The 26,719-nt window shown below is 70.9% G+C and overlaps 3 protein-coding genes and 2 non-coding genes across 7 annotated transcripts; 4 read left to right on the top strand and 1 right to left on the bottom strand.

Moving 5' to 3' along the window:
* Positions 1-692: 692 nt before the first annotated feature.
* Positions 693-3,967, top strand: ATP5F1B (ATP synthase F1 subunit beta). Its single transcript, XM_051773594.1, has 10 exons — positions 693-872; positions 1,321-1,503; positions 1,835-2,009; positions 2,102-2,223; positions 2,464-2,648; positions 2,752-2,910; positions 2,981-3,103; positions 3,206-3,418; positions 3,506-3,707; positions 3,784-3,967. The coding sequence occupies exons 1-10, from the start codon at positions 728-730 to the stop codon at positions 3,879-3,881; spliced, it is 1,605 nt and encodes a 534-aa protein (XP_051629554.1). The 5' UTR covers positions 693-727; the 3' UTR covers positions 3,882-3,967.
* Positions 1,545-1,618, top strand: LOC127463770 (small nucleolar RNA SNORD59). Its single transcript, XR_007900928.1, has one exon. It is a non-coding gene; the product is annotated as a small nucleolar RNA SNORD59 (small nucleolar RNA).
* LOC127463769 (small nucleolar RNA SNORD59) lies at positions 2,313-2,388 on the top strand. Its single transcript, XR_007900927.1, has one exon. It is a non-coding gene; the product is annotated as a small nucleolar RNA SNORD59 (small nucleolar RNA).
* A 747-nt stretch (positions 3,968-4,714) lies between the features above and the next one.
* Positions 4,715-20,191, top strand: BAZ2A (bromodomain adjacent to zinc finger domain 2A). Of its 3 annotated transcripts, XM_051773598.1 has the most exons (29): positions 5,619-5,818; positions 8,500-8,637; positions 9,430-9,984; positions 10,327-10,512; positions 11,088-11,270; positions 11,531-11,758; positions 11,850-11,910; positions 12,144-12,252; positions 12,405-12,506; positions 12,589-12,799; positions 12,912-12,973; positions 13,082-13,147; positions 13,255-13,446; positions 13,528-13,782; positions 14,170-14,384; positions 14,487-14,561; positions 14,774-14,936; positions 15,019-15,078; positions 15,160-15,295; positions 15,388-15,965; positions 16,288-16,513; positions 16,589-16,744; positions 16,893-17,056; positions 17,136-17,419; positions 17,499-17,631; positions 17,711-17,857; positions 17,938-18,161; positions 18,243-18,386; positions 18,676-20,191. In XM_051773598.1, exons 2-29 carry the CDS (start codon positions 8,502-8,504, stop codon positions 18,842-18,844), a joined length of 5,220 nt encoding a protein of 1,739 aa, XP_051629558.1. In that variant the 5' UTR covers positions 5,619-5,818; positions 8,500-8,501; the 3' UTR covers positions 18,845-20,191. The 3 variants fall into 3 exon arrangements, with proteins under 3 accessions (XP_051629557.1, XP_051629556.1, XP_051629558.1); XM_051773597.1 differs by lacking the exon at positions 5,619-5,818 and adding an exon at positions 4,715-4,797 and having other exon boundaries at positions 12,912-13,147; XM_051773596.1 differs by having other exon boundaries at positions 5,618-5,818; positions 12,912-13,147.
* Positions 20,192-22,620: 2,429 nt separating this feature from the next.
* Positions 22,621-26,713, bottom strand: RBMS2 (RNA binding motif single stranded interacting protein 2). Its single transcript, XM_051773605.1, is given in 14 exon segments — positions 22,621-22,701; positions 22,796-22,807; positions 22,809-22,874; positions 22,954-23,061; positions 23,546-23,593; positions 23,687-23,780; positions 23,865-23,911; positions 24,010-24,119; positions 24,193-24,272; positions 24,778-24,935; positions 25,013-25,104; positions 25,184-25,242; positions 25,360-25,508; positions 26,557-26,713. Coding segments are annotated over 14 exon segments (1,170 nt in total). The 5' UTR covers positions 26,623-26,713.
* Between the last annotated feature and the right edge of the window lie 6 nt (positions 26,714-26,719).

The following is a 26,719-nucleotide window of genomic DNA, read 5'->3' as shown; positions in this document are numbered from 1 at the left end:
CACCGCGGCAGGGGCAGGGGAGTCCTCCCTCCTGGGGGGACAGTGGGGTGGGACCCCCTCCTATGGGGCATGGGGGTGGGCTCCTTTCCCGTGGGGGGTTGGTGGGGCAGAATTCCCTCCTGGAGGGCCAGTGGGCCTGGGGGGTGGGTTTCTCTCCCCGGGGGGGGTCCCTGCTCCTGGTGGGAGGGCAGCTGGGGGCTGGTGCTGCGGGATGAGTGGAGGGACTGGTGCGGTGGGCTCTGCTCCCCCGGGGGGTGGCGGAACGGGTTCCCTTCTCGTGGGGAGCCGGTGGGGTGGGCTTTTCCCCTGCGGGAGACAAGTGGGGGCGCAGGGCCTGCCCAGTACGGGGCAGCCCCTCGGGGCGGGGCGGTGACCCCCGGGCCCGGGGCGGTGACCCCCGGGCGGTCTCGGGCCCAGCGCGGCCCCGTCGCGGTCACGGCGCCCGCCCAAGGACAAGCACAGCCACGTGCGCCACCGCTTCCGGCGACCTTCGCCCAGGCCCCGCCTCTTCCTCTCAGCCTCACCCTATCAACCCGCAGCGGGCCTTGACGGACGGCTCCAAAACCCAATCGCGAGAAGGCGCAGAGCGGGCGCCGCCTCAGCGCGGCCAATGGCAGCGCGGGCTCTGCCGGCGCGGCGGCCAATGGGCGAGACAGGGGCGCGCCGAGGCCCCGCCCCGCGAGGGCCGTGAGGGGCGGGCGGGACCCGCGGCTCAGTCGGCGCCGCCATGTTGGGGCTCGCGGGTCGTTCCGCCGCCGCCGCCGCCGCCGCGGCCCGGCCGCTGCTGCCCCGCGGGGCCGCCCCGGGCCGTGACCTCCTCCCGCTGCTCCTCGGCCGCGGGGCCGCCCCGGCCTCCGCCGCCCTCGGGGCGCGTGAGTGCGGGACGAGGCGGGGTCACCTTGGGGCCTGAGCGGGCCGGGGGTGTGGGGGGGGCGCGGGGGCTGGGGGTCCCCGTTAGCGGGGACGGGAGGGGTGTGTCGTGCGGTCATGGGGGAGCAGCTCTGGGGGTTCCGGGGGTCGTGGGTGCATCGAGGGAGGAGCCCCTGGGCGCACTGAGGAGGGCGTAGGGGTCCAGCGTGCACGGAGGAGTAATCAGGGGGTCCCGGCTGCATCGGACGAGGGGGTTCGCGGGGTCCCAGGCGCACCGAGGAGAGTAGAGGGGTCCTGGCTGCACCGAGGGGCGTTCAGGGGGTCCTGGTTTCACGGGGGAATCCAGGGGTCACGGGCACACCCCTGACCCCTCGGGGGAGCCCCATCTCCGCACCCCCGAGGCACCGGGCGCTGCCCTTCCCCGACCTTGACCCGTCCCTCTCCCCCCAGGCCGGGACTATGCGGCCCAGGCGGCCCCCGCTGCCAAGGCCGGCTCCACCACCGGCCGCATCGTGGCCGTCATCGGGGCCGTGGTGGACGTGCAGTTCGACGAGGGGCTGCCCCCCATCCTGAACGCCCTCGAGGTGCAGGGCAGGGAGACCCGGCTGGTGCTGGAGGTGGCTCAACACCTGGGTGAGCACTTGGCACGAGGGAGGGAGGGGACGGGGAGGGGTCCTCCGGTGATGATGTTTCCAATGACTTTCGTTCTCCTGAGCTTGCTGAAGCCACGGATTTCAATCTGAGGAGGAGGAAAATGGCTGCCCTCGAGGGCTGTGGCTGCAGGGCTGCAGCTGGAGCGCAGCCTGGTCTCTCTGGTTTTCCTCTGGGCTATTTTATTCCCGCGTCCTGCTGTTCCCGGTCCTTCTCCCAGCTGAACGTCCCCTTGGCAGGGCCGGGGAGCCCCCAGCAGCTGTGCCCGGGGTCAGCCCGAGGACGCTGCGGTGACTGTGCTGTCCTTGGCCAGGGGAGAACACCGTGCGCACCATCGCCATGGACGGCACGGAGGGGCTGGTCAGGGGGCAGAAGGTGCTGGACTCAGGTGCTCCCATCCGCATCCCCGTGGGCCCTGAGACCCTGGGCAGGATCATGAATGTCATCGGGGAGCCCATCGACGAGAGGGGCCCCATCACAACCAAACAGTGAGTGCTGCGGGTGTGAGCAGGGAGGGATCCTGCTCTCCTGGGGCTTTGGGGCAGCTGCTCAGCCCCTTCCTCTCCCCTTCCCGCTTCAGGTTTGCTGCTATCCACGCCGAGGCCCCTGAGTTCGTGGAGATGAGCGTCGAGCAGGAGATCCTGGTGACGGGGATCAAGGTCGTGGATCTGCTGGCTCCCTACGCCAAGGGCGGCAAGATCGGTACGTGACCCCCGGAGTGGGAGGGGGGTCTGGGGAGGGGGCACCTGCCAGCCCCCTTAAAGCTCCTGATGGTCCCCCTGGGGCGCTTTCCTTCGCTGATGATCCACTCCTTGACTTTCGTTCTCCTGAGCTTGCTGAAGCAACGCTTTTTTCCATCTGAGGAGGAAAGGGCCGAAGGGAGACCCAGGGGGCAGCTGGGCTGGCTCAGGGCTGAGCAGGACCCCCACTCCCCCCTCCCAGGTTTGTTTGGAGGTGCTGGCGTCGGCAAGACTGTGCTGATCATGGAGCTGATCAACAACGTGGCCAAGGCCCACGGTGGTTACTCGGTGTTCGCTGGCGTGGGCGAGAGGACCCGCGAGGGCAACGACTTGTACCATGAGATGATCGAGTCTGGGGTCATCAACCTGAAAGATGCCACTTCCAAGGTGTGCAGGGTCCCCCGGGGGGTGCTGGGTCTCTTGGGGAGGGGGGGGGGGATGCAGGGGGTGCCAGAGGGACACCGTGCTGACCTGGGGGTCCCACCCGCAGGTCGCCCTGGTCTACGGGCAGATGAACGAGCCCCCGGGCGCCCGTGCCAGGGTGGCCCTGACGGGGCTGACGGTGGCCGAGTACTTCAGGGACCAGGAGGGTCAGGACGTGCTGCTCTTCATCGACAACATCTTCCGCTTCACCCAGGCCGGCTCTGAGGTCCGTGCTGGGCACGGGGGGTGCCCCTGCCCCACACTGGCACAGCCCCTCACGCTCTGTCCCCGGGCAGGTGTCGGCCCTGCTGGGCAGAATCCCCTCGGCCGTGGGCTACCAGCCCACGCTGGCCACCGACATGGGCACCATGCAGGAGCGGATCACCACCACCCGCAAGGGCTCCATCACCTCGGTGCAGGTGAGGGCGGGGCCGGGTGCAGGTGAGGGTGGGGCCGGCCGGGGGGTCCCTGGGAGACCACGTCACCTCCCTGGGGCCCACTGTCCCCTCCCTTCCCCCCAGGCCATCTACGTGCCCGCCGACGACTTGACTGACCCTGCCCCCGCCACCACCTTCGCCCACTTGGATGCCACCACGGTGCTGTCCCGTGCCATCGCCGAGCTGGGCATCTACCCGGCCGTGGACCCCCTGGACTCCACCTCGCGCATCATGGACCCCAACATCGTGGGCCCCGAGCACTACGACGTGGCCCGGGGCGTGCAGAAGATCCTGCAGGTGAGGGGGGGCCGGGCAGCCCCCCGGGGGGTGCTGGGGGTGCTGGGGGGTCAGTGCTGGCTGCTCACCCCCCGTGTGTCCCCCCAGGACTACAAGTCACTGCAGGACATCATTGCCATCCTGGGCATGGACGAGCTGTCCGAGGAGGACAAGCTGACAGTGGCCCGTGCCCGCAAGATCCAGCGGTTCCTGTCCCAGCCCTTCCAGGTGGCCGAGGTCTTCACCGGCCACATGGGCAAGTTGGTGCCTCTGAAGGAGACCATCAAGGGCTTCAAGCAGATCCTGGCAGGTGAGGTGGCCCCCCGGGGACTAGGGGAGCCTGGTTGGGCCCCCCCACTGCCCCCTGACACGGTGTCTCCCCCCAGGTGAATACGACCACCTGCCTGAGCAGGCCTTCTACATGGTGGGGCCCATCGAGGAGGCCGTGGCCAAGGCAGAGAAGCTGGCAGAGGAGCATGCCTGAGCCCCCCAAGCCCCCCTGCCCCCCGGCTCCGCTGGGGCCGGACCCCCAGTATTTAACATTTCCAATAAAACATCGGCGAAAACGTTCCCAGGCTCTGTGTGCTGTGGCTCCTGGTGGGAGGGGTCTGGAGGGGTCGGGGTCCTGGACCCCCTGCACGCAGGAAGGCAAGGCTGGGGTTCCCTGAGGCCCCCCAACCCCGTGTTGGGTTCTGGGCTCAGCTGCTGCAGCAGCGCCGGGACCCCCGGCCCTGGGGTTCCCCAGGAGGGGGAAGAGCCCCCCCTTACCCTGTGGGGTCGCCAGGAGGGGGGGCCCCTTCCCCCGTGGGGTCCTCAGAACTGTCCCCGTGGGACAGCCCGGGAGGTGACAGATGCTGGTCCCGTGCCTGGCCCTAGCCCGGTGTCCATCTGTCTGTCCCTGACCCATCGTTCCTTCCCCCCACGAGCACCACCCCGCCCCGTTCCAGCTCCACCATTTCACAGCACAAAGAGCCGGCCCGGCCCCGGCAGCTGCCGCTTTGTGCGCGGGGTCCCCGGGGCCGCGCCGGCCCGGCCCTCCCGGTGCGGGCCTGCGGGACACCCACGCCGGGGGCACCGGGACAGCCCCCGACCCCCCGCTCCGTCGGTGACCCCCCGGTGACGGGCTGGGCTCAGCCCCACGGAGGATCGGGGGGTCGCGGGGTGTCCCGCGGCGCGGTCCCGGTGCGGGGGTGCCCCCGCCGCCTCCACCCACGCCCGCCACGGAGGGCCGCGGTCCCTTTAAATGGCGGCGCGTCCCCGGTGGCGGAGGGGGCGGCGGCGGCCGCTGACATCACGCGGGGCCGGGAGCACCTGCGCCCCGCCCGGCTCCGCCACCGGCACCGCAGCGCACCGGGCCGGGCGGGCACCGGGGCTGGTGCGGCCGCCCCCGCCCCCCCCAGGTACGCACCGCGCGGGACGGGCCCCGGGGGAGCGGGACACCGGGACCCCCCGGGACCCCCATGGGGCTGAGATGGCTGGACCGGGACCCCCGGATCTGTACCGGGACCCCCTGAGACCGGGCCGGCTGGACGGGGACCCCCCCCGCTCAGTACCGGGACCCCCCACCCTCCCGGGAGGCGCCACCGGGGGGGGAACCCCCGCACCGGCCCCCCCCCTGCCCCGCACCGGGCGGGGATCCCCCCCCGCTCCCCAGCGGCCGCCCCGGGACAGCCCCCCCCGCCCCGGGACCCCCCTCTCCCCCCGCCGCCCCCGCGCCCGGTGTCGCCCCCGGTCCCTGCGCAGCGCGGCCCGGCCGGTGCCGCGTGACGTCACCGGGGATCCCGGGGGCCAGCGCGGGCGGGGGGGGCCCGGCGGGCCCGCGGACCAACCGGGGGGCGTCGGGGCCCGGCAGAGTCCCGGGCCCGGGCCCGCTGCGCCGCCGTTCCCGGGGGGGTCGCACCGGGGCTGCGGGGGACGAGCGGAGAACGATCGGGGGAGCGGAGAGGGGGAGCGGGGGGGGAGAGGCGGTCCCGGGGGTGCCGGTGCCGGGCGGGGCGGCCCCGGGGGGAGCGGGGGGTGCCGCAGCCGGGGGTGGGGGGGGCGGCCCCGCGTGGGGATTCCCCCCGCCCTGACCCCGCCGGGGGCGGGGATCCCCCTCCCACGTGGGCGCGCGCTCCCGCCCCCGGTGACGCCACGGCGGCGCCGCTCCCGGTGACGCCACTGCGGCCGCCGTGACGTGCCGGGGGGGGCGGGCGGGGGGGGGCCGGGACGGGACGGGGGCGGTCCCGGGACCGCCCGGCGGCGCGAGGCGCTTCCTGCCGCGGCCGCAGGTTCGGCTCCGCGGCCCGGCCCCGGTACCGGCACGGAGCGGAGCGGAGCGGAGGGGCCCCGGTCCGGCCCGGTGCGGCGGAGGGGCCGCGCCATGCCGAGCCGTCCCCCGCCCCGCGCCGCCTGAGCCGGGCCCGCGGCACCGCCTGCCAGGTGCGGGGGGTGTGCGGGGGGTGTGCGGGGGTCGCGGGGGGCGGGCGGTAACGGGCCGTTAACGGCCCGGGCGGGGGGGGGGGGCATTCGGTTGCGGCGGTTGCGGCCCCGCGGCGGCGGCACCGGGAGAGGCGAAACCTCCCCTCGCTCCCCTTTCCTGACCTCGGTGAGACGCCGTCCTGGCCCCCACTTCCTCCTGCGCATCCCGGTTCCACGGCCCCCCGCGTTACCGGCGCCCCCAGACCCCCCCGATCCCCTCCCGGTGCGGCGGCCGAGGGCCTGGACCCTCGGGGAGCCCGAGCCCCCGTCCCCGGTGGCCGGTGCGGTTCTCCCGCATCCCCGTCCCGGAGGCCGGGGGGAGCCCCCTCCCCTCCGTCACCGCCCGTTCGTGTCCCCCCTCCCGCACCCGCCGGGACCGGGACCCCCCTGCGGCGGCGGGAGGGGGCGGGAGCCCCCCCGGGACCCGGCGGGGGGGCTCCGGGGCGGGGGGATGTCCTTGCCGCAGGGACCGGGGGGTCCCCGCCGAGCGCGGGGGGTGCCGGTCCCGTGTCCCCCCGTGTCCGTCCCCGCAGGAAGTGGCCGGGAAATGGCAGCCGGTTGTTGCGTGTCGTTGTTTTTGAAACGTCCTTTTTAATCAGGTCGCGTCACGCTCCCGGGGCCTCCCGGTGCCACCGGGCCGGGGGGGCCGCAGGGCCGGGGAGGGCCGAGCTCCCTGCCCAGGGAACGGCACCGGCTCCACGGCACCGACAGCCCCCCCAGCCCGGAGCTCTGTGCCCCCCGTCCTGGCTCCCGGGGCAGTCCTGCCCCCCCGTGTCCCCCCCGGGATCCCGGGGCCTGTGGGTGCTGCTGCCGCCGGGTTTGACACCCGGGCGAGCGTCGCTGCCACTTGGGCCGTGCCCGGTGCGGTGGGAGCCGGGGGTCAGCCCCGGGGTCATCACCCCCCCTGCCCCCGCCTCGTCACCCACCACCCCACGTCCCCACGGTGCTGCCGTGCCCAGGCTCCTGCCCCCCGCCCTCCCCACCTCACCCAGCTCCTGTTTTGTGCCGTGGCCCAGTTTTGGCAGCTCCACACTCGGTGATGGCGGGGGAGCAGGGCCATGGGAGCCCCAGCCTGGCTGGGAGGCCGAGGATGGCCGTGGATGGCCGAGGATGGCCGTGGATGGCCGTGGATGGCCTGTGTCCACACTGCACCTGGTGCTGGCTGAGCTCCCAGCGATGCCAAGGGCAGCTCTGGCATCCTCAGGGCCTGGGCTGTCCCTGGAGCGTGGGGGACATTCCCACTTCCCAGCTTCTATTTTCTCCCGGCCCCCTCCCCACCCCGCTGAGTGCCCACTCCATCCCAGTCCATCCCACTCCATCCCACTCCATCCCACTCCATCCCAGTCCATCCCAGTCCATCCCAGTCCATCCCAGTCTGTGGTGCTGACCTGCAGCCACCACCTGCCCTGTTCTGGCACATCCCTTTGCCGCCTCCTCTGACCTCCAAAGCCGCGTTCCCGGCCGGTGCATCACACGCGGGGTGGGACCGGAAAGGCTTTTCCTTCTCCAGCCCCACCGTGGCCTCTGTCCCCGTGCCAGCCGGGGGTCCCCGCCGGGGTCAGAGCAGGGCCAGCCCCCCACTCAGGGCTCGGGGAGGGGGTGGCTGCGGGGCCATCCCGGGGTGTCCGGGAGCGCCGTGCGTGTGGCAGCAGCTGCGTCACCGCCCATACGGGTTTCTCTGGAGGATGAATCACCGGTGGCCCCGGCCGGGCTCGGTGGCCCCTCCGGCCCCTGCCAGGGCACCAGCTGAGGCGGGCAAGGGTGTGATGAAATCCGGGTTTCGACACGGGCCGTGCCACAAGCGCCGCAGCCTCGGCCCTTTCGGGAGGTTTGGCAGCACGCACGACCGGGAGGTGCCGGTGGTGGCAACCCCAGAGGGTGTCCCTGTGGGTCCCTGCCAGATCTCCCACCTCGTCTGCAGGGCCTTGGCTGCCCCGTGCCAGGATCCCCTCAGGCCGTGCCAGTGGCACAGCGGGATCCCATCCTGGGGCTGGACCCCCCCAGAGCCCTCCACGCGGGCTCTGGTTTGAGGAACCATTTGCTGTTCTGGGGTGATGAAGATCACCAGGCCCCTGCATATCCCTCCACTGGGGCTCCAGCTCCTCCTTGCTCCCCGTCGGGATCCAGGCTCAGATCCTGGAGCTGTGCCTGCGGGATGGGTGTGGGATCTCCTCCCACTGAGGGGGGTGGCAGCGGTGGGGACACCACAGAGTCATCCCTGTGCCAGGAGCTCTGGGCTGTCCTGGGGGGGTCATGGAGTTGCTCTGGGGGGGTCCCTGTGGGTCCTTGGCTGGGAGCCCCCTCGAGATGGCAGCACCAGGGAGCCGAGAGCCCGAGTTTGATGCAGGCAGGAGGCACAGAGTGATCACATCTTGGTGGTGGCTGTCCCTGGGGACAAGCTGTGCTCACACAGGTGGCAGCTCATCCAGCCCGGGGTGGCAGGGCCTGGGCCAGTCCTGGGGTGCTTTGATGTCATTCCTGACCCTCCCAAGCACTTGGGTTGGGAGATGGCAGGGAGTGGGAACAGAGGGTCCCAATATTCCCGTGGCCCCCGCCATGGTTGGCAGGGCTGGGTGGTCACCATGCTGGCAGCACTGGAACCTGCCAGCGACTGACCCTGGTGCATCTTGTCCCCTGTGCAGAAATGGAAACAAACAACCATTTTAACTTCACTGGCCTTTCCTCTGCACCCGCTGCCTCAGGACCGAAACCCACGCCTGCCTCAGGGGACAACCCCTTCACCCACAGCTCCCCGCTCGGCTTCCCCCCGCAAGGGAAAAGTGAGTGACCCCGCGGGGATGGGGACGGAGGGGCTGCAGGGGTGGGGGGGCTGCAGAGGTGGGGGGGCCGTGGGGATGGAGGGACCGTGGGGATGGAGGGGCCATGGGGATGGAGAGGCCGTGGGGGTGGAGGGACCATGGGGATGGAGGGGCTGTGGGGGCTGCAGGGGTGGGGGGGCCATGGGGATGGAGGGGCTGTGGGGATGGGGGGGATGGGGGGGTGGGGGGGGCTGTAGGGATGGGGGGGCCGTGGGGATGGAGGAGCTGCGGGAGTGGGGGGGCCATGGGGATGGAAGGACCGTGGGGATGGAGAGGCCATGGGGATGGAGGGGCTGCAGAGGTGGGGGGGCTATGGGGACGGGGGACTGTGGGGATGGGGGGGCCGCGGGGCCGGGGGGGCCGCAGCAGCTCCCGTGCGTGGGGCCAGGGCCGGGGTCTGCGCGTGCCCGCCGTCGCCTTGGCCTAGAAAAGCAGCTGCGCCGGCACAGGGTCTGTGCGTGGATTTGGCCGGTCAGCTGACCCGGCACAGCCCTGCCAAGCACTCGGCTAATCCCTGGCGTCCTGCGGCGCTCGGCCCGGTGCCGGCGGAGCCCGCGGCAGAGCCGGTTTGGTGAACGGGGATGGTGCAACCCCCCGGCTCTGTCCAGGCACGGAGAGCACCGGCAGCGGGGCGGGGGGTTGGCACCCGCCAGGACGGGTTGTTTGTCCATCCTCAGCCCTCTCGCCAAGCGCTGGCAGGGCCTGACATGGACAGAGCCACCCGCTGACCCCGCTGTCCCTCTGCCCCCGCAGGTCTGAACGGGGGCATGAATGTCAATGGCTTCTCTACTGTATCGCACCCCGGTACTTCAGGGACATTCCCGCCCGGCTCGGCGCCCGCCGGCTCCCAACCCCTCCGCACCTACGACTGCCTCTGGGACTACGCGGCCTACGCGCCCGCCAGCAGCCTCAAGGACGGGGGCCCGCCCGTCCTCGGACAGTTCCCGCTCAACGGCGTCGCCGGGGGGTCCCGGCCGCCGTCCCCGGGCCACGGCACCAACCTGCGGGTGGCCGGGCAGGAGTTCTGGGGGAACGGCACCGCCGGGCCCATGGGGCTGAACTTCGACTCGCAGGAGCTTTACGACTCCTTCCCCGACCAGAGCTTTGAGCTGATGCAGAACGGGCCCGACGGCTTCTACGCGGCGGGTCAGCCCTCGCCCATGCTGGGCTCTGACACGCAGCCCTTCCCGCTGCCCCCGGAGGAGCCGGGCCCCGGCCAGGGAGACGCCGGCGCCGCCAAGGAGATGCCCATCGCGGAGAACGGGGGTGGGCTGGTGGGCAGCCGGGAGCTGGAGGAGGCACAGCCAGGTAGGAGCCCGGGAGGGCTGGCAAAGCTCTGGGATGCGGCGCTGCGGCCCCGGCAGGCAGGGGCTGGATCCTGCTGGCGTTGGGCACCACATTCCCTGGGGAATCCCAGCCCCTCTGACCCGCCTGCCCCGTGTCCCAGGTGGGATTTGTCCCGCCCCAGCTCGGAGCTGGTGTTGGATCTTGCTAAACCAGGCCAGACGCAGCCCGGGGCGTCACCAGCCGGTGCTCTGGGAGGGCTGGGTGTCCCGGTGTGGGGAGCAGGGATGGCCTGTGCTGGGGATACCCTGTCACCGTCACCTCCCACCACCTCAGGCTCCATTCTCTGTCGATTGTTCCCTTTAGACCTGAAGATCTGCAGCTACAACGGGGCCGCCGCCGGCGCGGTGCCGCTCGGGCAGGAGGGGCCCGTCCTGGCCCCCGGCGCGGGCAGCGGGTGCCTGGGGGACGCGTCGCCCATCGCCCCACGGCTGGAGGACTCCCACATCCTCAGTGAGGACCCCCTGGAGCCCTTCGAGTCCCTGGCCAGAGGTAGGGAGGTGTTGGGGCTGTGGTGTTGGGGGCTGTGCTGGGCAGGACCGGGGCAGGGGCACGGCCGTTCCTGGCCGCGGTGCCCGGGAAGCAGCGCCGGCCCTCGTGGGTGCCCCGGGTGCGGTGGCTGTGGCCGTGGCTGTGGCTGTGGCTGTGGCTGTGGCTGTGGTTTTGGCTGTGGCTGCGGCAGTGGAGGAGGCGATGCTGCTGCTGCTGATGGAGGTGGTGGCCGTGGCCTCCCCCGGCGGGCAGGGGCGGGCCCGCGTCCCTCCCGCGTGCGCTCCCGGCCTTTCCCTGCCTTTCCCTGCCTTTCCCTGCCTTCCTTCCCGGCCTTCCCAGCTCCGTGACGAGGCTCTTACTCAGCGCCTGAACTTCCGCGCTGGTGAACATCGCCAGCCACGGCCATTTTGGGCTCCTCCGCTTCCCAGAGGAGGGGGCGGGGCTGGGGGGGGCCCAAACCCCTTTAACCCCTCTGCTGCCGGAGCCTTTTCAGCCAGACCCCCCCCCTGCCCTGCCCCGGGAGCGGAGATGAGGGTCTGCGTGCCCCCGACCCTGGTGCTCACCCCCCTCCCCAGACCCCGGCACCGGCGACCTCTACACCATGGACGACTCGCAGCTGGTGAGCGACAAGTCGTCCCTGGAGGAGCCCCCCGACCTGGCTGCCAGCCCCCCCCTCCACGCCAGCCCCTTCAGCCTGCTGCCCGCCAGCCCCCCGCCCGCCCCGCTGCTCGAGGGCCCCGGCTCGCCCGCCCTGCACGGTACGTGAGACCCCGGGATGGGCAGAGCGGGGACCCCCACGCTGGGGGTGTCACCCCTCCGCCTCCATGGGCACCCCACGTGTGCCAGAGGGGGATGAACCACGTGCCAGCGCTGGTAGCACTGCATGACCCCCACGGGGGTGCCCTTGGCTGGCACGGGGAGGGGACACCCAGCTCCATTCACCCCCACCCCGGCCCAGCCCGGTGTCCTGGGCGGAGCAGGAAAGGCTCTGCTGACGTCCCTGCCCTCGGCTCCTCAGGCGGCAGCGTTGACCTGAACAGCAGCAGCCACGCGGGACTGGGGGAGTCGGGGTCCCTGGAGCTCGACCCCCCGCTGGAGCCGGAGTCCCCGGCCCCGTCCGCAGAGGAGGAGGAGGAGGAGGAAGAGCAGGAGGAGGAGGAAGAGGCCGCCGACAGCTGCCCGGAGACTTCGGCCGCGCCAGAAGGAGAGAGCGAGGAGGCGGCTCCGCCGGGCACCTCGGCGGCAGGTACGGCCGGGAGACCCCCCAGTGCCCCCCAAGTGTCCCCCGTCCGCTGGCAGGCCCAGCCCAGCGTCCTGTCCCTGTCCCCTCTGCGCAGGGGATGTCCCTCGCCGGCGCATCGCCACGCAGGAGGAGGTTCGCTTCCCGCTGCAGCACGGGTACGTGTGGGGTGACGTGTGCCCTGCCCCTCCTGCTGTGCTGCCCCCCACACTGTCCCCCCCGTACAGCATCCTGCCCCTGGCACTACCCCTTCTCCATCCTGCTCCTGTCCCCGTCCCCTTTCCATTCTGTCCCTGATGCTGTCCCCCCTCTCCCTGTCCCCTGCCCATCCTGCCCCACATCCCCCCCCAGTCCTGCCCCACATTCCCGGGCTGACACTCCCCGTGCCCAGGTGGAGGCGGGAGGTTCGGATCAAGAAGGGGAACCACCGCTGGCAGGGTGAGACCTGGTACTACGGGCCCTGCGGGAAGAGGATGAAGCAGTTCCCGGAGGTGATCAAGGTACAGTCCCGTGGGGGGAGCGGGGTGGGGGCTGCCCTGGGGTCCTGGTCCTTCACAGGCCCCCCCGAGCCCCTGACTGAGCTGATGGGTGTGACTGTGAGCCCAGAGTGCCGAGAGCTCACAGCCTTCCTCCTCCTCCTCCTCCTCCCCAGTACCTGAGCAGGAACATGGTGCAGGACGTGCGGCGCGAGCACTTCAGCTTCAGCCCCCGGATGCCGGTGGGAGACTTCTATGAGGAGCGGGACACGCCAGAGGTGGGTCTGGGGGCGGCCGAGCCCCCCTGTGCCCCCCAGCCCCGCGCTGTGCCGGGGGTGACCCTGAGCTGTGGCCCTGCAGGGTGTGCAGTGGGTGAGGCTGAGCCCCGAGGAGATCCCCGGGCGCATCCAGGCCATCACGGGCAAGCGCGGGCGGCCCCGCAACGCCGAGAAGGCCAAGCCCAAGGAGCCACCGGCCGCCAAGCGGGGCCGGGGCCGCCCGCCCAAGGTCAGGATGGTGGATTTGCTGAGCAAGACGGACGCGCGGCTGCTGAAGAGGCTGGAAGCACAAGGTACCCCCTGCCCGGCCCCACCGGCTCGGGGGGCTGGCACGGCCCCTCACAGCCTGCCCCAGTGGGACCTCAGTGCCTGGTCCATCTATGCCCTTCCTTTCTTCCCCTCCAGAGGTGCTCAGCGATGAGGACAAGCTGAAAATGAGTAAAATCAAGAAGAAAATGAGACGGAAGGTGCGAGCGTGTGGCTCGGGGTGGGCGCTGGGGCTCCTCGGGTCTGGGGTGGGGGTCTCCCTTGTGTGGGGGAGTCTCTGGATCTCTAAGTGGGTCTCATCTCCCCAGGCCAAGAACAAGCAGAAGCAGGAGGCCAAAGCCCCCAGGGCCAAGGAGACCAAGAAGAAGCCTAAGGTGGGTCCGTGGGTACAAGGGGACCCGGGAGAGGGAGGAGCTGGAAGATGAAGATGGATTTTTCCTCCCTTTCCTTTTCTCCCCACACATCTGTGATGTGTCCCCAGGCCAAGGAGAAGAAGGGGAAGCCAGAGAAGGGCAAGGACAAGGCTCGGCCCAAGGAGAAGAAGGGCAAGGGGGCTCGGAAGGCGGACAAGGGGCTGGTGGCCCAGCGGCGCCTGGAGGAGCGGCAGCGGCAGCAGCTCATTCTGGAGGAGATGAAGAAGCCCACGGAGGACATGTGCCTGGGGGACCACCAGGTGGGCTGGGCCGGGGGGCTCGGTTGGGTCACACTGCTGAGCCGATGGCTGGCCCTGACCCCCCCCTCTTCTTCCCCGCAGCCCCTTCCAGCCTTCTCCCGCATCCCGGGGCTCGTCCTGCCCAGCCGCGCCTTCTCCGACTGCCTGACAGTCGTGGAGTTCCTGCAGAGCTACGGCAAAGTGCTGGGCCTGGACCCCACGCGGGACGTGCCCACGCTGGGCGCGCTGCAGGAGGGGCTGCTGGGGGTGGGCGCCGGGGCCGGGCAGCTGCAGGACCTGCTGGTGAGGCTGCTGCAGGCAGCCATCTACGACCCCGGGCTGCCCCCCTACTGCCAGGTGAGACGGCCCTTGCCTGCCCTTTCCCCTTCCCTTTCCTTTTCTGCCCCTCTCTTTTCTTTTTTCTCTCTCCTCTTTCCGTTTCTCCCCTTCCCCTTTTCCCCCTTCCCTGACTGGTGTTGTCAGGAAGGGGAGCCTGGATTTGGGAGGTGCTACTCTCACTGCAGCCCCCTGTGCCCAGCCAGCTCCTGACCCCCAGCAGCCCTTGGGGTGCCCTCAGATCTCACCTGCTGCAGAGACCCTGCCTGGGACACCCCTGGGTTTGCTCCCGCTTGGGTTCCTGGCCTGGTTTTCCCAGCCGTGGGGTCCTGCCTTCCCCCCCTCCTGGCAAATCCCCCGTGGGGACAGGAAGTGACTCCCCAACCCCTCCCACTCTGCTCTCCCCAGTCCCTGAAGATCCTGGGGGAGAAGGTGTCGGAGATCAACCTGAACCGGGACACCGTGTCCGAGGTCCTGCGCTGCTTCCTGACGGCGCGCGGGGCGGGCGCGGAGCTGTGCGAGGGGCTGCGCACCAAACCCTTCCAGGCGCTGCCCCCGGAGTGGAAAGCTGCCATCCTGGTCTTCCTGGTGAACGAGCTCAACAGCAGTGCCCTCATCATCAGGTGAGCCTGGGTGGGGGGCACCAACATCCTCTGGCCCCCTGGAGCGGGCCCCGCTGCCCCCCCAGAGCTGCCCATCGCAGCCACCCCGCCCTGTCCTTGCAGTGAGATCGACAAGACCCTGGAGAACATGTCCAACTACAGGAAGAACAAGTGGATCATCGAGGGCCGCCTGCGCAGGTGGGTGGGGACGGGCTGCCTGCACCCCCAGGGCGTGTGGCTGGGAGGGGACTGCACCACTGGAGGCACCAAGACCCCCACCTGTGACCCCCCGTCCGGCGCTGAGGGGTCTCGGGGTGGCATTGCCAGCGGTGGGGTGTGAGCAGGTGCCTCTGGGGCAGTGGGGGTGGGCAGAGGGACAGGAGTCAAGCAGCTCTGCTGTGTCCTGGCAGGCTGAAGGTCGCCCTGGCCAAGAAGACGGGCCGACCCGAGTCGGAGATCACGGGCCTGGAGGACGGACGGCGCCGGCGCAGCTCCCGCCTGACCGAGGACACGGGCCTGGAGATGGAGGAGGAGGAGGAGAGCCGGGGACGGAGATCCCGCCGGGAGGAGGAGGTGGGGTGGTTCGGGGTTGGGGGACGGAGGTAGGGATGCCACTCTTGGGGGTCTCTCCCTGACGGATCCATCCCTTCCCCAGGCCGACACGTCCGCGTCCAGCGTCCCGGAGCTGGAGCGGCAGATCGAGAAGTTGGCCAAGGTGAGCGGGGTGGTGGAGGGCTGGGGGTTCAGCCCTGCTGGGGGGCTGCAGCCCCCTCACCGCCCCCCACTCTCCCCACAGAGGCAGATGTTCTTCCGCAAGAAGCTGCTCCATTCCTCCCAGACGCTGCGAGCGGCTTCCCTGGGCCAGGACCGGTACCGGCGGCGCTACTGGGTCCTGCCCCACCTGGGCGGCATCTTCGTGGAGGGCGCGGAGGGTGAGCGGGGAAGGGGCTTTCGGGGGTTCTCCCGGCCGGGAGAGGACCCCACATCTCACCTCCTCCTCCTCCTCCTCCTCCTGCCCTCGCAGCGGCTGAGCCGACGCCCCCGGAGCCCCCCGAGGAGAAGGTGCTCCCCCACGTGTCCCCGGTGAAGGAGGAGCCGGTGGACGTGCCCGTTCCCAACCGGACGAGCTGCCCGACGTCCCGCGCCCGGGGCCGGCCCAGGAAGAGCAAAGAGGAGCTGGCACAGCACTGCGGAGCCCGACCCACCCCCGTCAACGGGGTCCTGGAGGAGCCGGAGCCCCTGGGGCAGAGCCAGCACGACCTCAGCCAGTCCGCCTTCCTCTCCTGGCTGAGCCAGACCCAGTCGTCCCTGCTCAAGGACTCCGTCCTCACCCCGGCCAGCAGCCCCGGCAAGGGGGACGCGGGGCTGCCGCCACTCGAGGCCCCCTCAGATCCCATGGAGGAGGAGCTGGAGGAGGAAGAGGAGGAGAGTGCCCCGGAGGCTGTGGAAAAGCGGGGGCCCTGGTTCAACCTGCTGCCCCGGACGCCCTGCGACGACCGAGCCCCCCTCGCTCCCTCCTCGGCCGAGCCCTCCCCACAAGCCCCTGCTGTGCCCCCCCGCAGCCAGACCCACGGGGACCCCCCCAAGGGCTCACCCCAGCAGGTACCACACGGGGAGGCTGCACCCAGCACTTGCACCCCAGCCTGGGGGGCTGTGTCGGGAGGGGGATTCTCCCTGGGTGGCTGTGGGGAGCGTGGGGGGCCCTCAGCCTGGGCACTGGGCACCCCCAGGGTGGGGGACAGGCTTGGGGTTGGCACGTGGAGCTCAGCCGAGCTGCCCCCAGTCCTCTGGGCTGTGAGCTGGTGGGAAGGGAAACAGCTCCAAGGCTGGGGGGGTTGTGGGACTGGGGACCAGGGGGGCTGCAGAATGAGGGCCAAGGCTCAGGGGGTGTGTCTGGCTCTCCTGACACCCCCGTCTCACCCAGCTGAACGGCCTCCCCACGGCCGACCCCGCGGCTCCCCTGCTCGCTTCCACGCCGGTGCACGCCGGGCCCAGGGCCCACGGCGCCTGCCCCCGGAGCCGGGGCAACCCCGAGAAGCTCCAGGACGTGCCGGGACAGCCCAAGCGCCGAGGGCGACCCCCCACCAAATTCTTCAAGCAGATTGAACAGAAATACTTGACGCAGCTGACGGAGCAGCCCGTGCCCCCCGGTGAGAGCCCGGGACCCCCAGGGCGGGCGGTGCCGGTGCCCTGGCACAGTGCTGAGCCCTGGCACTGCCTTGCAGAGATGCAGAGCGGCTGGTGGTGGCTGCGGGACCCCGAGGAGCTGGAGGCCGTGGCCCGGGCGCTGCACCCGCGTGGCATCCGGGAGAAGGCCCTGCACAAGCACCTCACCAAGCACAAGGAGTTCCTGCGGGAGGTTTGCCTCCGGGCCACCACCGGTAAGGGCTGCCTGTGCCCCCGGGGTGGGGGCTGCCTGTCCCCCTCCCTGAGCCCACCTTCCATCCACCCAGACCCCTCTTCCACCCGCACCCCCAGGCCTGGGGGCTGCTGGCTGTCCATCCCCTGAGCCCACCCTTCACCCCCCAGACCCCATCTTCCACCCGCGCCCCGAGGCGGCCGGTGCCGCCGTGTCTCAGGAAGTCCTGGCCCGGTGGTCGGTGATGGACAGAGCCTACGAGACCGACCTCGGCGTCCTGCAGTGGGTGGAGGAGCTGGAGCAGCGCGTGCTGATGGCCGACCTGCAGATCCGGGTGGGTGCTGGGGATGGTGGTTTTGGTGCCACGGTGACCTTTCCCCACTGAACCCCCTTTAACCCCCTCCCTCCCGCAGGGCTGGACGTGCCCCAGCCCCGACTCCACGCGGGACGACCTCCGGTACTGCGAGCACAAGGTGGAGCCGCTGGAGGACATCACGGTCCGCTCCCGGCGGGACGGGCTCCCCCTGCGCCGGGAACGCACCAACCCCCTGGATCTGGCCGTGCTCCGTCTCCTGGCGCTGGAGCAGAACCTGGAGCGCCGGTACCTGAAGGAGCCGCTGTGGCCGCTGCACGAGGTGGTGGTGGAGAAGGCGGTGCTGAGCAGCCCCGAGGAGCTGAGCCTGGGCCCCACTGAGATGTGAGTGACCGGCAAGCGTTGGGAGGCTCAGGCGGAGCAGGACCCCCAGCTCTGGCTGAGCCCCCCTGACCCCCCCCAGAGCCTACGAGATCACGCCGCGGGTGCGGACGTGGCGGCAGACGCTGGAGCGGTGCCGGAGCGCGGCCCAGGTGTCCCTGTGCATCTTCCAGCTGGAGAAATCCATCGCCTGGGAGAAGTCTGTGAACAGAGTGGTGAGACCCCGCCCCGGGGGGCGAGGCAGGGAGGGTCAGAGCCCCCTCCCCGGCCTGACCGAGCCCCCCCTCCCCACAGACCTGCCTCGTGTGCCGGCGCGGGGACGACGACGAGCACCTGCTGCTGTGCGACGGCTGCGACCGCGGCTGCCACCTCTACTGCCACCGGCCCAGGATGACCGAGGTGCCCGAGGGCGACTGGTTCTGCTCCGTCTGCGTGTCCCGGGTAGGTCCCTGGGCCGTCTCCCGCCCGGCCAGGCTGGTGGTGACCCCGGGCTCGGCGTGACCCCCGTCTCCTGCCCGCAGGCAGGGCAGTACCGGGACCCCGTCTCGCCCCGGCGGGGCAAGAAGCGGAAACGGGGGCGTCTCGGGGGGACCCCGGAGGAGGAGGAGGAGAACCCGCGGCGCCGCCCGGCCTTGCGCCGTCGAGAGGGGCTGCCCGTGCCCCGGTACCCGGGAGAGGGGCTGACCCCCCCCAAACGGAGGGGAGTGACCCTGCGGGGCCAGCCCAGCGACCTCACCTTCTGCGAGTGAGTGGGGCCGGGGGGACCGCGGGGAGGGGGCTTGGGCCGTGCCCCCGGGGGCTCCCCCTGACCCTGCTGCCCCCCCAGGATCATCCTGATGGAGATGGAGTCGCACGAGGACGCGTGGCCCTTCCTGGAGCCCGTGAACCCCCGCCTGGTCCCCGGCTACCGCAAGATCATCAAGAACCCCATGGACTTCGCCACCATGCGCACGCGGCTGCTGCGGGGAGGGTGAGCGGGGGCCAGGGGTCCCTCCTGGGGACAGGAGTCCCTTTGGGCCTGGCAGGGTCTCCTCCAGAGATGGGGGGTCCCTCGGGGGCTGGTGGGGGCCCTTCTGAGAATGGGGATCCATCCTGGGGATGGGGTCCCTCAGGGGCCGTTGGGGTCTCTTCAGGGGATGGAGTTCCCTCCTGGGGATGGGGCTCCTTTGGGGCTGATGGGGTCACTCCCGGGGATGGGGGTCCCGGTGGGGGCCATGGGGGTCCCCGGCCGCCCCCCACCCACCCTGTCCTCCCCCCAGGTACTCGAGCTCGGCGGAGTTCGAGGCCGATGCCCTGTTGGTGTTTGACAACTGCCAGACCTTCAACGAGGACGACTCCGCCGTGGGCCGCGCCGGCCACGCCATGCGCCGGTTCTTCCAGAGCCGGTGGGAGGAATTTTATCAGGGAAAACACGCTCCGAACCCGTGAGCGGGGGGCCAGCTGGGCCCCCCCTGTGCCCCCTTGGGGCTTGGGGTCCCCGTCACCCCATGAACTGCCTCCTCTGGAGCTGCTCTCGCTGCCTGCTGATCCCACACGGGGGGTCTCGTCCCCCCTCACCCCCGGCAGCGTGAACGGGCCCCCCCCAGCCCCGTGGCCCCTTCCCGCTGCCCGGTCTCCCCCCTCTCCCTGCCCCCCATCCTGCCCAGACCCCCCCCCCCAACCCCCAGCACCACCAACTCACAGACTGTGTAAGCCAAAAAGAAAAAAAAAAGAGGTGTTTTTTTTTCTTTCTTTCTTTTAAATTTAATTTTCTAATTAAGAACAGAAGCAGCCCCCCCACCCTCACCCCCTCCCCAGAGGAGGGAGAGCCCCCCCCCCCCAGAATATTTAACGATAGCAATAGTTTAGTGAATGTCCGAGCACTCCTGTGCAGCGTCTCATGCATTAACGGCCAGTAAAGTGGACTTAGCCCCCCCTCGCCCCCCACCCTGGCCGGGACCCCCCGCCCGCTCAGACACTTTACGGGGAGGGGGGGCCCCCGGTGCAGCCCCCCCTGCTGCCCTCGGACCCCACCTGGCTCCAGGGACCAAACTGGGGAGGGCTGGGGGGGCCCGGCACCCCTTTCCCTGCCTCCAGTCTCAGGAAGAGCCCGGCCCCCCCCCTCCCTGGCACGAGGACCCCCGGGGCTGGGGGGGGTCCTGGCCGCCCCCCTGCCCCCGACTGAGATCCCTCAGGGACGCTACTGCAGGCCCGGGGGGGGGTCCGGCCCCCCGACCCCCCCCCACCATGGACTTGAAGCCTCAGGCGGGTGTTGCCCCCCCAGACCTCGCTGGGCTGGGGGGGGTTGCACTGGGTGGGGAGGGGTCCCCCCCCCGGCTGGGGGGGCCCGAGTTGGGGCAGGGGTCCCCCCCAGGTCCCCCCATGCTGTGGATGGCCCGGGAGGGGGCCAGGACCCCCCCGGCCCCCCCGGCCAGGTTATTACGGGTACTCGCTCTGGGGGTTTGGGGCGGTTTTGGGGGTCCCGGCGCGTCCCCCCCGGCCCCACAGAGCACTGAAAACAACTCACCTACCTGGGCAGGGGGGTCCGGCCGCGCCCCCCGCCCCCCCCCGTCTCAAAGTAGCCTTTTTTCTATCAGATAAACCTCAGAAACTTTTTATTTTATTTTATTTTTTTGCTTTGAACTAAGAGGTGATTTGAAGTCTATTTGAACTGACTTTATATTACGCATAAATATTTATATTTTATCTAAATAACTGCGCTGTAACAGACTTTTTTTGTGGTTTTAAGTCACGTTTCGGATCCGTCAGGTTTTTGTTCTTTTTTTTTTTTTTCTTTTTTTTTTTTTTCCGTCGTGGGAAAGTTTTCGGGAGTCTCCGTATCGTTCTCGTGTTTGTTCAGTTGAAGTTGTCCCCCTCCACCCCCCGGTTTGACACCCCGTTACCCCCACACCCCCCCAGAAAGCCCCCCCTGGCTGGCACCCGCCCCCTCGGGGGGGGCTCTGGGGGGGAGCTGGGGGGGTTTTCTTTGCCCCCCTCCTTCCCCCCCCCGGCTTGTGGCGTGGCTGTGGGAGCACCGTGTGCCCCCTCCCCGGGAGCATCGTGTGTGTGTCCCCCCCCCGCTGCCTTTTCTATAACCAGCCGTTGTTGTTTTAGTGACTTTTTGATAATTGTACAGGTTTTTGTGAATTTAAATTTATTTCTTTCTATATTTTTAGGACCAATCTCGTTTTTAATAAGGTTTAGAGGAGGAAGGCGGCCCCTCCGCCCTCCTCGCTGTTGCCTGTTGATGTCCCCCCCCCCTTCCCCTCCCCAACGAGTTGTAGGACCCCCCCCCTGCCCCCCCCCCCCCGCGTGTTGCGTTCGAGAATAAACAACTCACGTTTGATAAAACACACGGTGGTCTGAGCCCTCTGGGGGGGGTTTGGGACCCTTGAAGGGGGGAGGGACTGGGATGGGTGGCCCTGGGTGGTGGGGGGCTGTGAGGACACCTAACCAGGGGCAGGGGGGGTCTTCTGGGGACCCCTGAGCTGGGGCAGGGATGGGGGGTCCTGGGTGGGGGGCAGTTCTTTGGGGGTCCCTTTGCTCCCCCCACGACAGAAGCACGTTTCTTTTTTTCTTGCCTTTTTATTTAAAAAAAAAAAAAAAAACAACCTCGAAGGGGGGGGTCGGGGGGGGTCGCTGGGGGGGTCGCGGGGGGGGGGCGGGGGGGGCGAGCGCGGAAGCAGGAGGAAGAAAATACAAAACTAGAAACCTCTCGAGATCTTTAAAAAAAAGCAACTTAAAAACCTGTACAAAATGCGCTACGTATAAATTAAAGGGGGGGCCGGGGGGGGGCCGGGGGGGGGTTTCTCGGCTTCTCCTCGGCAGCTCGAGCCCCCCCCTGAGCTGGTGGGACCCCAATCCTCAGCCCTACCCCCCCCACAACCAGCAGCGGGGCGGGGGCTCAGCACGGGGGTCCCGACGCCCCCCCAGCCCCCTGTTGGGGGGGGCCGGTTGTGGGTCTCCCTCTTTGGTTCCTTCCTTGGGGGGGTCGGTGCCCCCCGACCAAAGGGGCCGTGCCCGGGGGGGGCCGGGCAGTAGCAGCAACGGGGGGGAGGTGGGTGATGGCTGGAAACCGGGGGCGGGGGGGCGTCACCCCGGGGGGGGGCGGGGGGCGAAGAGCAGAAGCCCCCCGACCCCCCCAGACAGGGGCTGGGCGCCCACCGAGCTGTGGGGGTGAGGTAGATGTGTGGCGGGGGGGTCCCGCTGCCCCGGGGGGGGCCCTGGGGACCCCCCTGCGCTGGGGGGGCTGGAAGAACCGGGAGGCCCTGGGCAGAGCTGGGGGGGGGCACGGCGGGCCCCAGAGCTGGAAGCAAGTTGGGGGGTCGTGGGGGGCTGCCCCCCCCCCAATGGGGAGGGATGGACGGACAGACCCCCGGCATGGGGGGGCGCGAAGCCTGGGGGGGCCGGGGCTGCTCAGCACCCCCCGCGACCCCCCCAATCTTTGGTTGCAGGAGCCGCCCCCGCGGGACCCCCTGATTGTCGTTGGGCGGGGGGGGGCACCGGGGGGGGCCGGGGACCCCCCGGGGGGGGCGCGGGGGCTCTAAAGTGCCTGGTTGACCCTCGGGGCGCCCGTCGAAGCTTGGGAGGGTTTGGGGGGGGGTTATTGCACTTGACCGACCCCCCCGGGGCAGGAATAGCGGGGGGGGGGGGGTTGGGGGCAGCATCCCCGGCCCTGCGGGGGGGCTGGTGCCCGGAGACTGGGGGCGGGGGGGGTCCACCATCGCCCCCCACCCCGGACCCCGAGCCGGGGGCACCGGGCAGCAGAAGCACGGGGGGCACCGGGGCCGGCGGGGCCGCGGGCCCTGGAAGCACGAGGGGGGGGCGGCCGGGACCCCCCGGCCCCCCCGGGGCGGCGCAGCGGCTTTGCCTTTTCTTTTTTTTTCTTTTTCCCCTTTTTTTTTTCCTTTTTTCTTTCCTTTTTTTTTTCCTTTAGTTTTTTAGAAAATGCGGGAGGAAGAAAAAGCCCTCCGAGGGCGGGGGGGGCGGGGGGGGGGCAGGGGAGGCAGCGGGACCCCCTGCACCGGGATCTCTGGCACCAGGGGCCCCCCCCGGGCTCAGGGACCCCCCCGGAGCCTTCCCCAGGCAGTGGGGGGGGGCAGCACCGGGTGGGGGTCCCGGCACAGCCCCCCCGGGGGGCACGGGGTCCCTCAAGCCGGGCGAGGGTCCCAGTGCAGCCCCTCCCAGGAGGTGGGGGGGGTCCCTCGGGCCGGGCCCCCCCGCCGCTACTTGGGGTAGGGGTAGGGGAAGGCGCCGGGCTCGGACGGCGACTCGATGGGGCCGTGGGTCGGGGCAGCTCCGCCGTCCTGCGGGGAGGGGTTAGTGGGCCCCCAAACGCTGCACCCCCAAACCCTGCTCCCCCAGAAACCCCCCTAAGCCCCCCCCGGACCCCCCACTCACCTCCAGCGGGAGGGGCCGGTGGCACAGGCGGGTACGGGGGGATGAAGGCTCCGGGCACGGCGGCGGCAGCGGGGACGTACTGGGGACAGCGCTGGTGTGGGTGGGGGGGGTCCGGGGGGGTCAGGGAGGGGTCAGGGGGGTCAGGGGGGGGGTCTTACCGTGCCGGTGCTGCCCAGCGAGAGGTGGCCGAGCTGCTGGGCCAGGGGGGCCACCACGGAGGGCTGGAGGGGGACGGCGTGTTCCACGGCGGGGGCCAGAACCGCGCCCTGCACGGCTCCGTCAGCACAGGGGACAGGGGACAGGGGACAGGGGACAGGGGGGACAGGGGACAGGGGGGAGACAGGGGAGGGACAGGGGGACGGGGGGGGGGACACCACGGGGACATGGTGGGGTCATGGGTGAGGCCCTGGGGATTGAGGCCACCGGGACTCTGAGGGGACACTGAGGGGAGCACAGAGGGACACGGGGTGGGGACACGGGGTGGGGACACGGGGTGGGGACACGGGGTGGGGGACACGGGGGCCGGGGCCATGGGGACACGGGGGGGAGGGCCACAAGGGGACAGGGAGCCCCAGAGTGGGGCTGGGGGGGGCTGCTGGAAAGGGGCGTGTCTTGTCTAAAGTGGGTGTGGTTTCTGGGCAGTGGGAGGGGCACGTGTGGGTGGGGCCCTGGGCATAGCTCCTGCACCCCCTCCCACCTATCAGGGAGGGTCAGGCGTGGGCGTGGCACTGGGTGGGGCCCCGTGCTCACCGTGGGCTGCACGAGGTAGGACTGGGGCATCCAGGTGGGGCCGTGGACCTGCGGGTGGGAGCAGATGGGGGGGCTCCCCTGAGCACCCCACCCCTCCCCAGGTGGGGACCCCCCCTCCCAGGACCCCCTGAGCCCCCATACCTGGTAGGAGGAGACGGGGGAGGGCAGGTAGGGGGCCAGGGCGGCGGGGGGGAGCATCCGGCCGGGGGCCAGCCCGTAGGGTGCCGGGTAGAACCTGCGGGGTGGGGGGTCAGGGCTGGGGGGGCCACGGCCGGCAGCCCCCACCCCGCCGGGCCCGGGGGCACCCCGGGGCACCCACCCGTTCTGCAGCGCCGTCGCGGGGTCGTAGGCCAAGGTCACGGTGCCCTGGGGGGGGGAGAAGGGTCAGCGCTGCCCTGCAGCCCCCCCGGCAGCCACGGGGTGTGACCCCCCCCCCCTTCCCAGGCCCCCCGGGCCCCCCTCACCGCGTCGCCATCCCGGGCCCAGGCTCTGCCGTTGGACACGAACTTGCCCTGGCTCTGCCGCTTCTTCTGCCCCCCGTCAGCAAACTTGCACAGCAGCGGGTCTGGGGGGGCTGGGGGGGGCTGTCAGTGCCACCTGCCAGCCCACAGCCCCCCCCAGAGTCCCCCCAAGCCCCCCCAGCCCACCTGGCACCCCCGGGGGTGTCTTGATGTACTTCCCGTTGAAGTGGGTGATGACGGCCTCGCACTTCTCCGTGGATTCCATCCTGGGGGGAGCAGGGCTGGGGCGGGGGCCACAAGTGGGGCCCCCCCAGCTCTCTGTGCCCCCCCAGCCCTGTGCAGCCCCTCCCCACCACCCCTAGATATACACAACCCCCTCCTCCCGAGCCCCCCGAGCTCTGTGCACCCCCTCAGTACCTCCCATCCTCCTGGGCCTCTCAAGGACCATGTTCCCCCCCCCCGAGGCCTGTGCAGCCCCCTCCCCACCCCAATCCTATACACCCCCACCCTCCCAGACCCCCCCAGCTCTGTGCAGCCCCCCTCACATCCATGCCCCCCCAGCGCTCCCCATCCTCCTGAGCCCCCCAGCACCACATCCCTCCCCCAGTGCTGTGCAGCTCCCGGCACCCCCCACCCTCCTGGGCCCCCCCAGTCCCACGCACCCCCCCAGCCCCATGTGCACCCCCCCATTTCCCATTCTCATGGGCCCCCCCCAGCCCCAAGCTTTGCCCCCTGCAGCCCCCCAGCCGAGCCCCCCCGGCCCCCCCATACCGTGCGAAGCCCACCCCCCGGCTGGCCCCGTGGGGGTCCCGCAGGATGCGGGTGGAGACCACCTGCCCGAAGGGCTTCAGCAGCGCCTCCAGCTCCTGCTCGTCCACGCCCAGCGGCAGGTTCGAGATGTACAGGTTGGTGGGGTCCTGCTCCTGTTGCTGTGGGGGGGTCAGGGGGCTGTGGGGACCCACACAGGGGGGTCCCAGGGGGCTCAGGGGGCTCGGGGGGTCCATACCTTGGCCATCTGCGCCTGCACCCCGCTGGCCTTCAGCGCCGTCACGGCCTTCTGGGCCGCCGTGGGGCTGTCAAAGTCCACGAAGCCATAGCCTGGAGGGGGGGGGCAGGTGGTGAGAGGGACCCCCAGAGCTCCCCTGAGCATCCCCCCATAACCCCACAGCCCCCCGACCTTTGCACTTGTTGGTCGTCTTGTCCAGGATGGCTTTGGTGGAGACGATCTTCCCATAGCTGAGGGGGGCGAAAAGGGGGGCTCAGTGCCCTGCAGGACCCCCAGCCCCCTCGGGGGGGCTCTGGAGGGGGGAACAGTGAGCCCCCAGCCCCGGGAGGGACCCCAGCCCCACTCACGGCTGGCAGAGCTTGACCAGGTCCTGGTCCGTGGTGCCGGGGTGCAGCCCCCGGATGTAGAGGTTGGTCTTGCTGAGCTGGTCCGGGGTCCCCCCGGCGGGGCTGGGGCTGGGGGGGCCCAGGGGCTGTGCCGGGGGCACATAGGGCTGCTGTGGGGTCGGGGAGGGTCAGTGCCCACCACTGCTCCACTGCAGCCCCCAAAATCCCAACACCCCCCCCCTCCAGAGACAGTGTGGGTGTGGGGGGAGCGACCACAGGCCCCAGCGGGACACAGGGACTGACCCTGCCCATCCTGGGAGTCCCCTGGTCAGGAGACACCCCCCCCGGGGAACCCCCCAATCCCTGGGGACCCTTCAGCCAGAGGCAGCTGGAACCCTCTGGGCTGATGTCAACGTGCAAACGTGAATCACCCACGGCCGCCCCCACACCCCGGGCCCCCCCGGGACCCTGTCAACCCCCCCTGGACCCCCATCATCCCCCTTGGAACGCTGTCACCTCCCCCTGGGACTCCTGGACCCCACCCTTCCCCCCGGACCCCCTCATTCCCTCCCCACCCGCGGGCCCCCGTCCTTCCTTCCCGAGGGTCCCCACCATCATCATCATCATTATCCCCCCGGGACCCCCAATCTCCCCCCCGCGTCCCCACCCTGCTCTGAACCAGGGTCCCCATCATCCCCTCCCGGGGCCCCTCGACCCCCCCATCTCTCCTGGGACCCCCTCCAGGCTCCTCATCCTCCCCCTGCCCCGGGGTTCCCACCCCCGCACCCCCCGGGGGTCCCTGTCCCCCCCAATCCCGCCTCTGCTGCAGCTAGGGGGGTCCACCCGGGGGTCGCTGGTCGTGGCGATGACCCCTCTCCCCCGTCCTCCTCCTCCTCCCGGACCCCCCCGCACCCCCCGCTACCGGTCACCGGGGTTGGGGGGGGGGGAACCGAGGCACGAACGGGGAGGTGGGAGGGGGAACCCCCGGGAGCGGCCCCCCGGTACCGGGGCGGGGGGTGCCCGGGGGTCGCGCTCGGGGGGTGTCCCCGCTCTGTCCCGGTGGGGAGGGGGGGCCGCTCGCAGGGGTGTCCCCCCCCCCTTCCCAGAGCCCCGTTCCCCCCCCGCTCCAGGCCCGGCCCCTCGGGACGGCCCCGGCCCCGCCAGCGCCGCGCTGGGGCGGCCCCGGGGCGCCCCCCCCGCCGCCCCCCGGCCCGGTACCTTCTTGCCGCCCTTGTTGTAGGCGAAGGCGGGGAGCCCCGAGCGCGGCGGCACCGAGAGCAGCATTTTCCCGAGCGCGAGGGCCGGGACCGGGCGTGACGTCACGCCGGGAGCCAGCCTGGAATCCGGGCGGGCCCCGCCAGGCGGGTCCTAGTGCCGACCC

This window comes from Manacus candei, unplaced genomic scaffold, assembly GCF_025592945.1.
Source record: "Manacus candei isolate 608988 ecotype Guabito, Panama unplaced genomic scaffold, ASM2559294v1 h1tg000173l, whole genome shotgun sequence".
Lineage (NCBI taxonomy): Eukaryota > Metazoa > Chordata > Aves > Passeriformes > Pipridae > Manacus > Manacus candei.
Note: the sequence above shows the minus strand (reverse complement) of the source record. Positions and strands in the feature narration are given on the sequence as shown.

Excerpts from the sequence above, each read along its gene's own strand:
- ATP5F1B (XM_051773594.1), top strand. The coding sequence starts at position 728 with ATGTTGGGGCTCGCGGGTCGTTCCGCCGCCGCCGCCGCCGCCGCGGCC. Across the intron at positions 2,649-2,751 it reads TGAAAGATGCCACTTCCAAG|GTCGCCCTGGTCTACGGGCA; the intron begins GTGTGCAGGGTC and ends TCCCACCCGCAG. Across the intron at positions 3,419-3,505 it reads GCGTGCAGAAGATCCTGCAG|GACTACAAGTCACTGCAGGA; the intron begins GTGAGGGGGGGC and ends GTGTCCCCCCAG.
- BAZ2A (XM_051773597.1), top strand. The coding sequence starts at position 8,502 with ATGGAAACAAACAACCATTTTAACTTCACTGGCCTTTCCTCTGCACCC. Across the intron at positions 17,420-17,498 it reads AGCCTGGGCCCCACTGAGAT|AGCCTACGAGATCACGCCGC; the intron begins GTGAGTGACCGG and ends GACCCCCCCCAG. Across the intron at positions 18,162-18,242 it reads AGCGACCTCACCTTCTGCGA|GATCATCCTGATGGAGATGG; the intron begins GTGAGTGGGGCC and ends CTGCCCCCCCAG.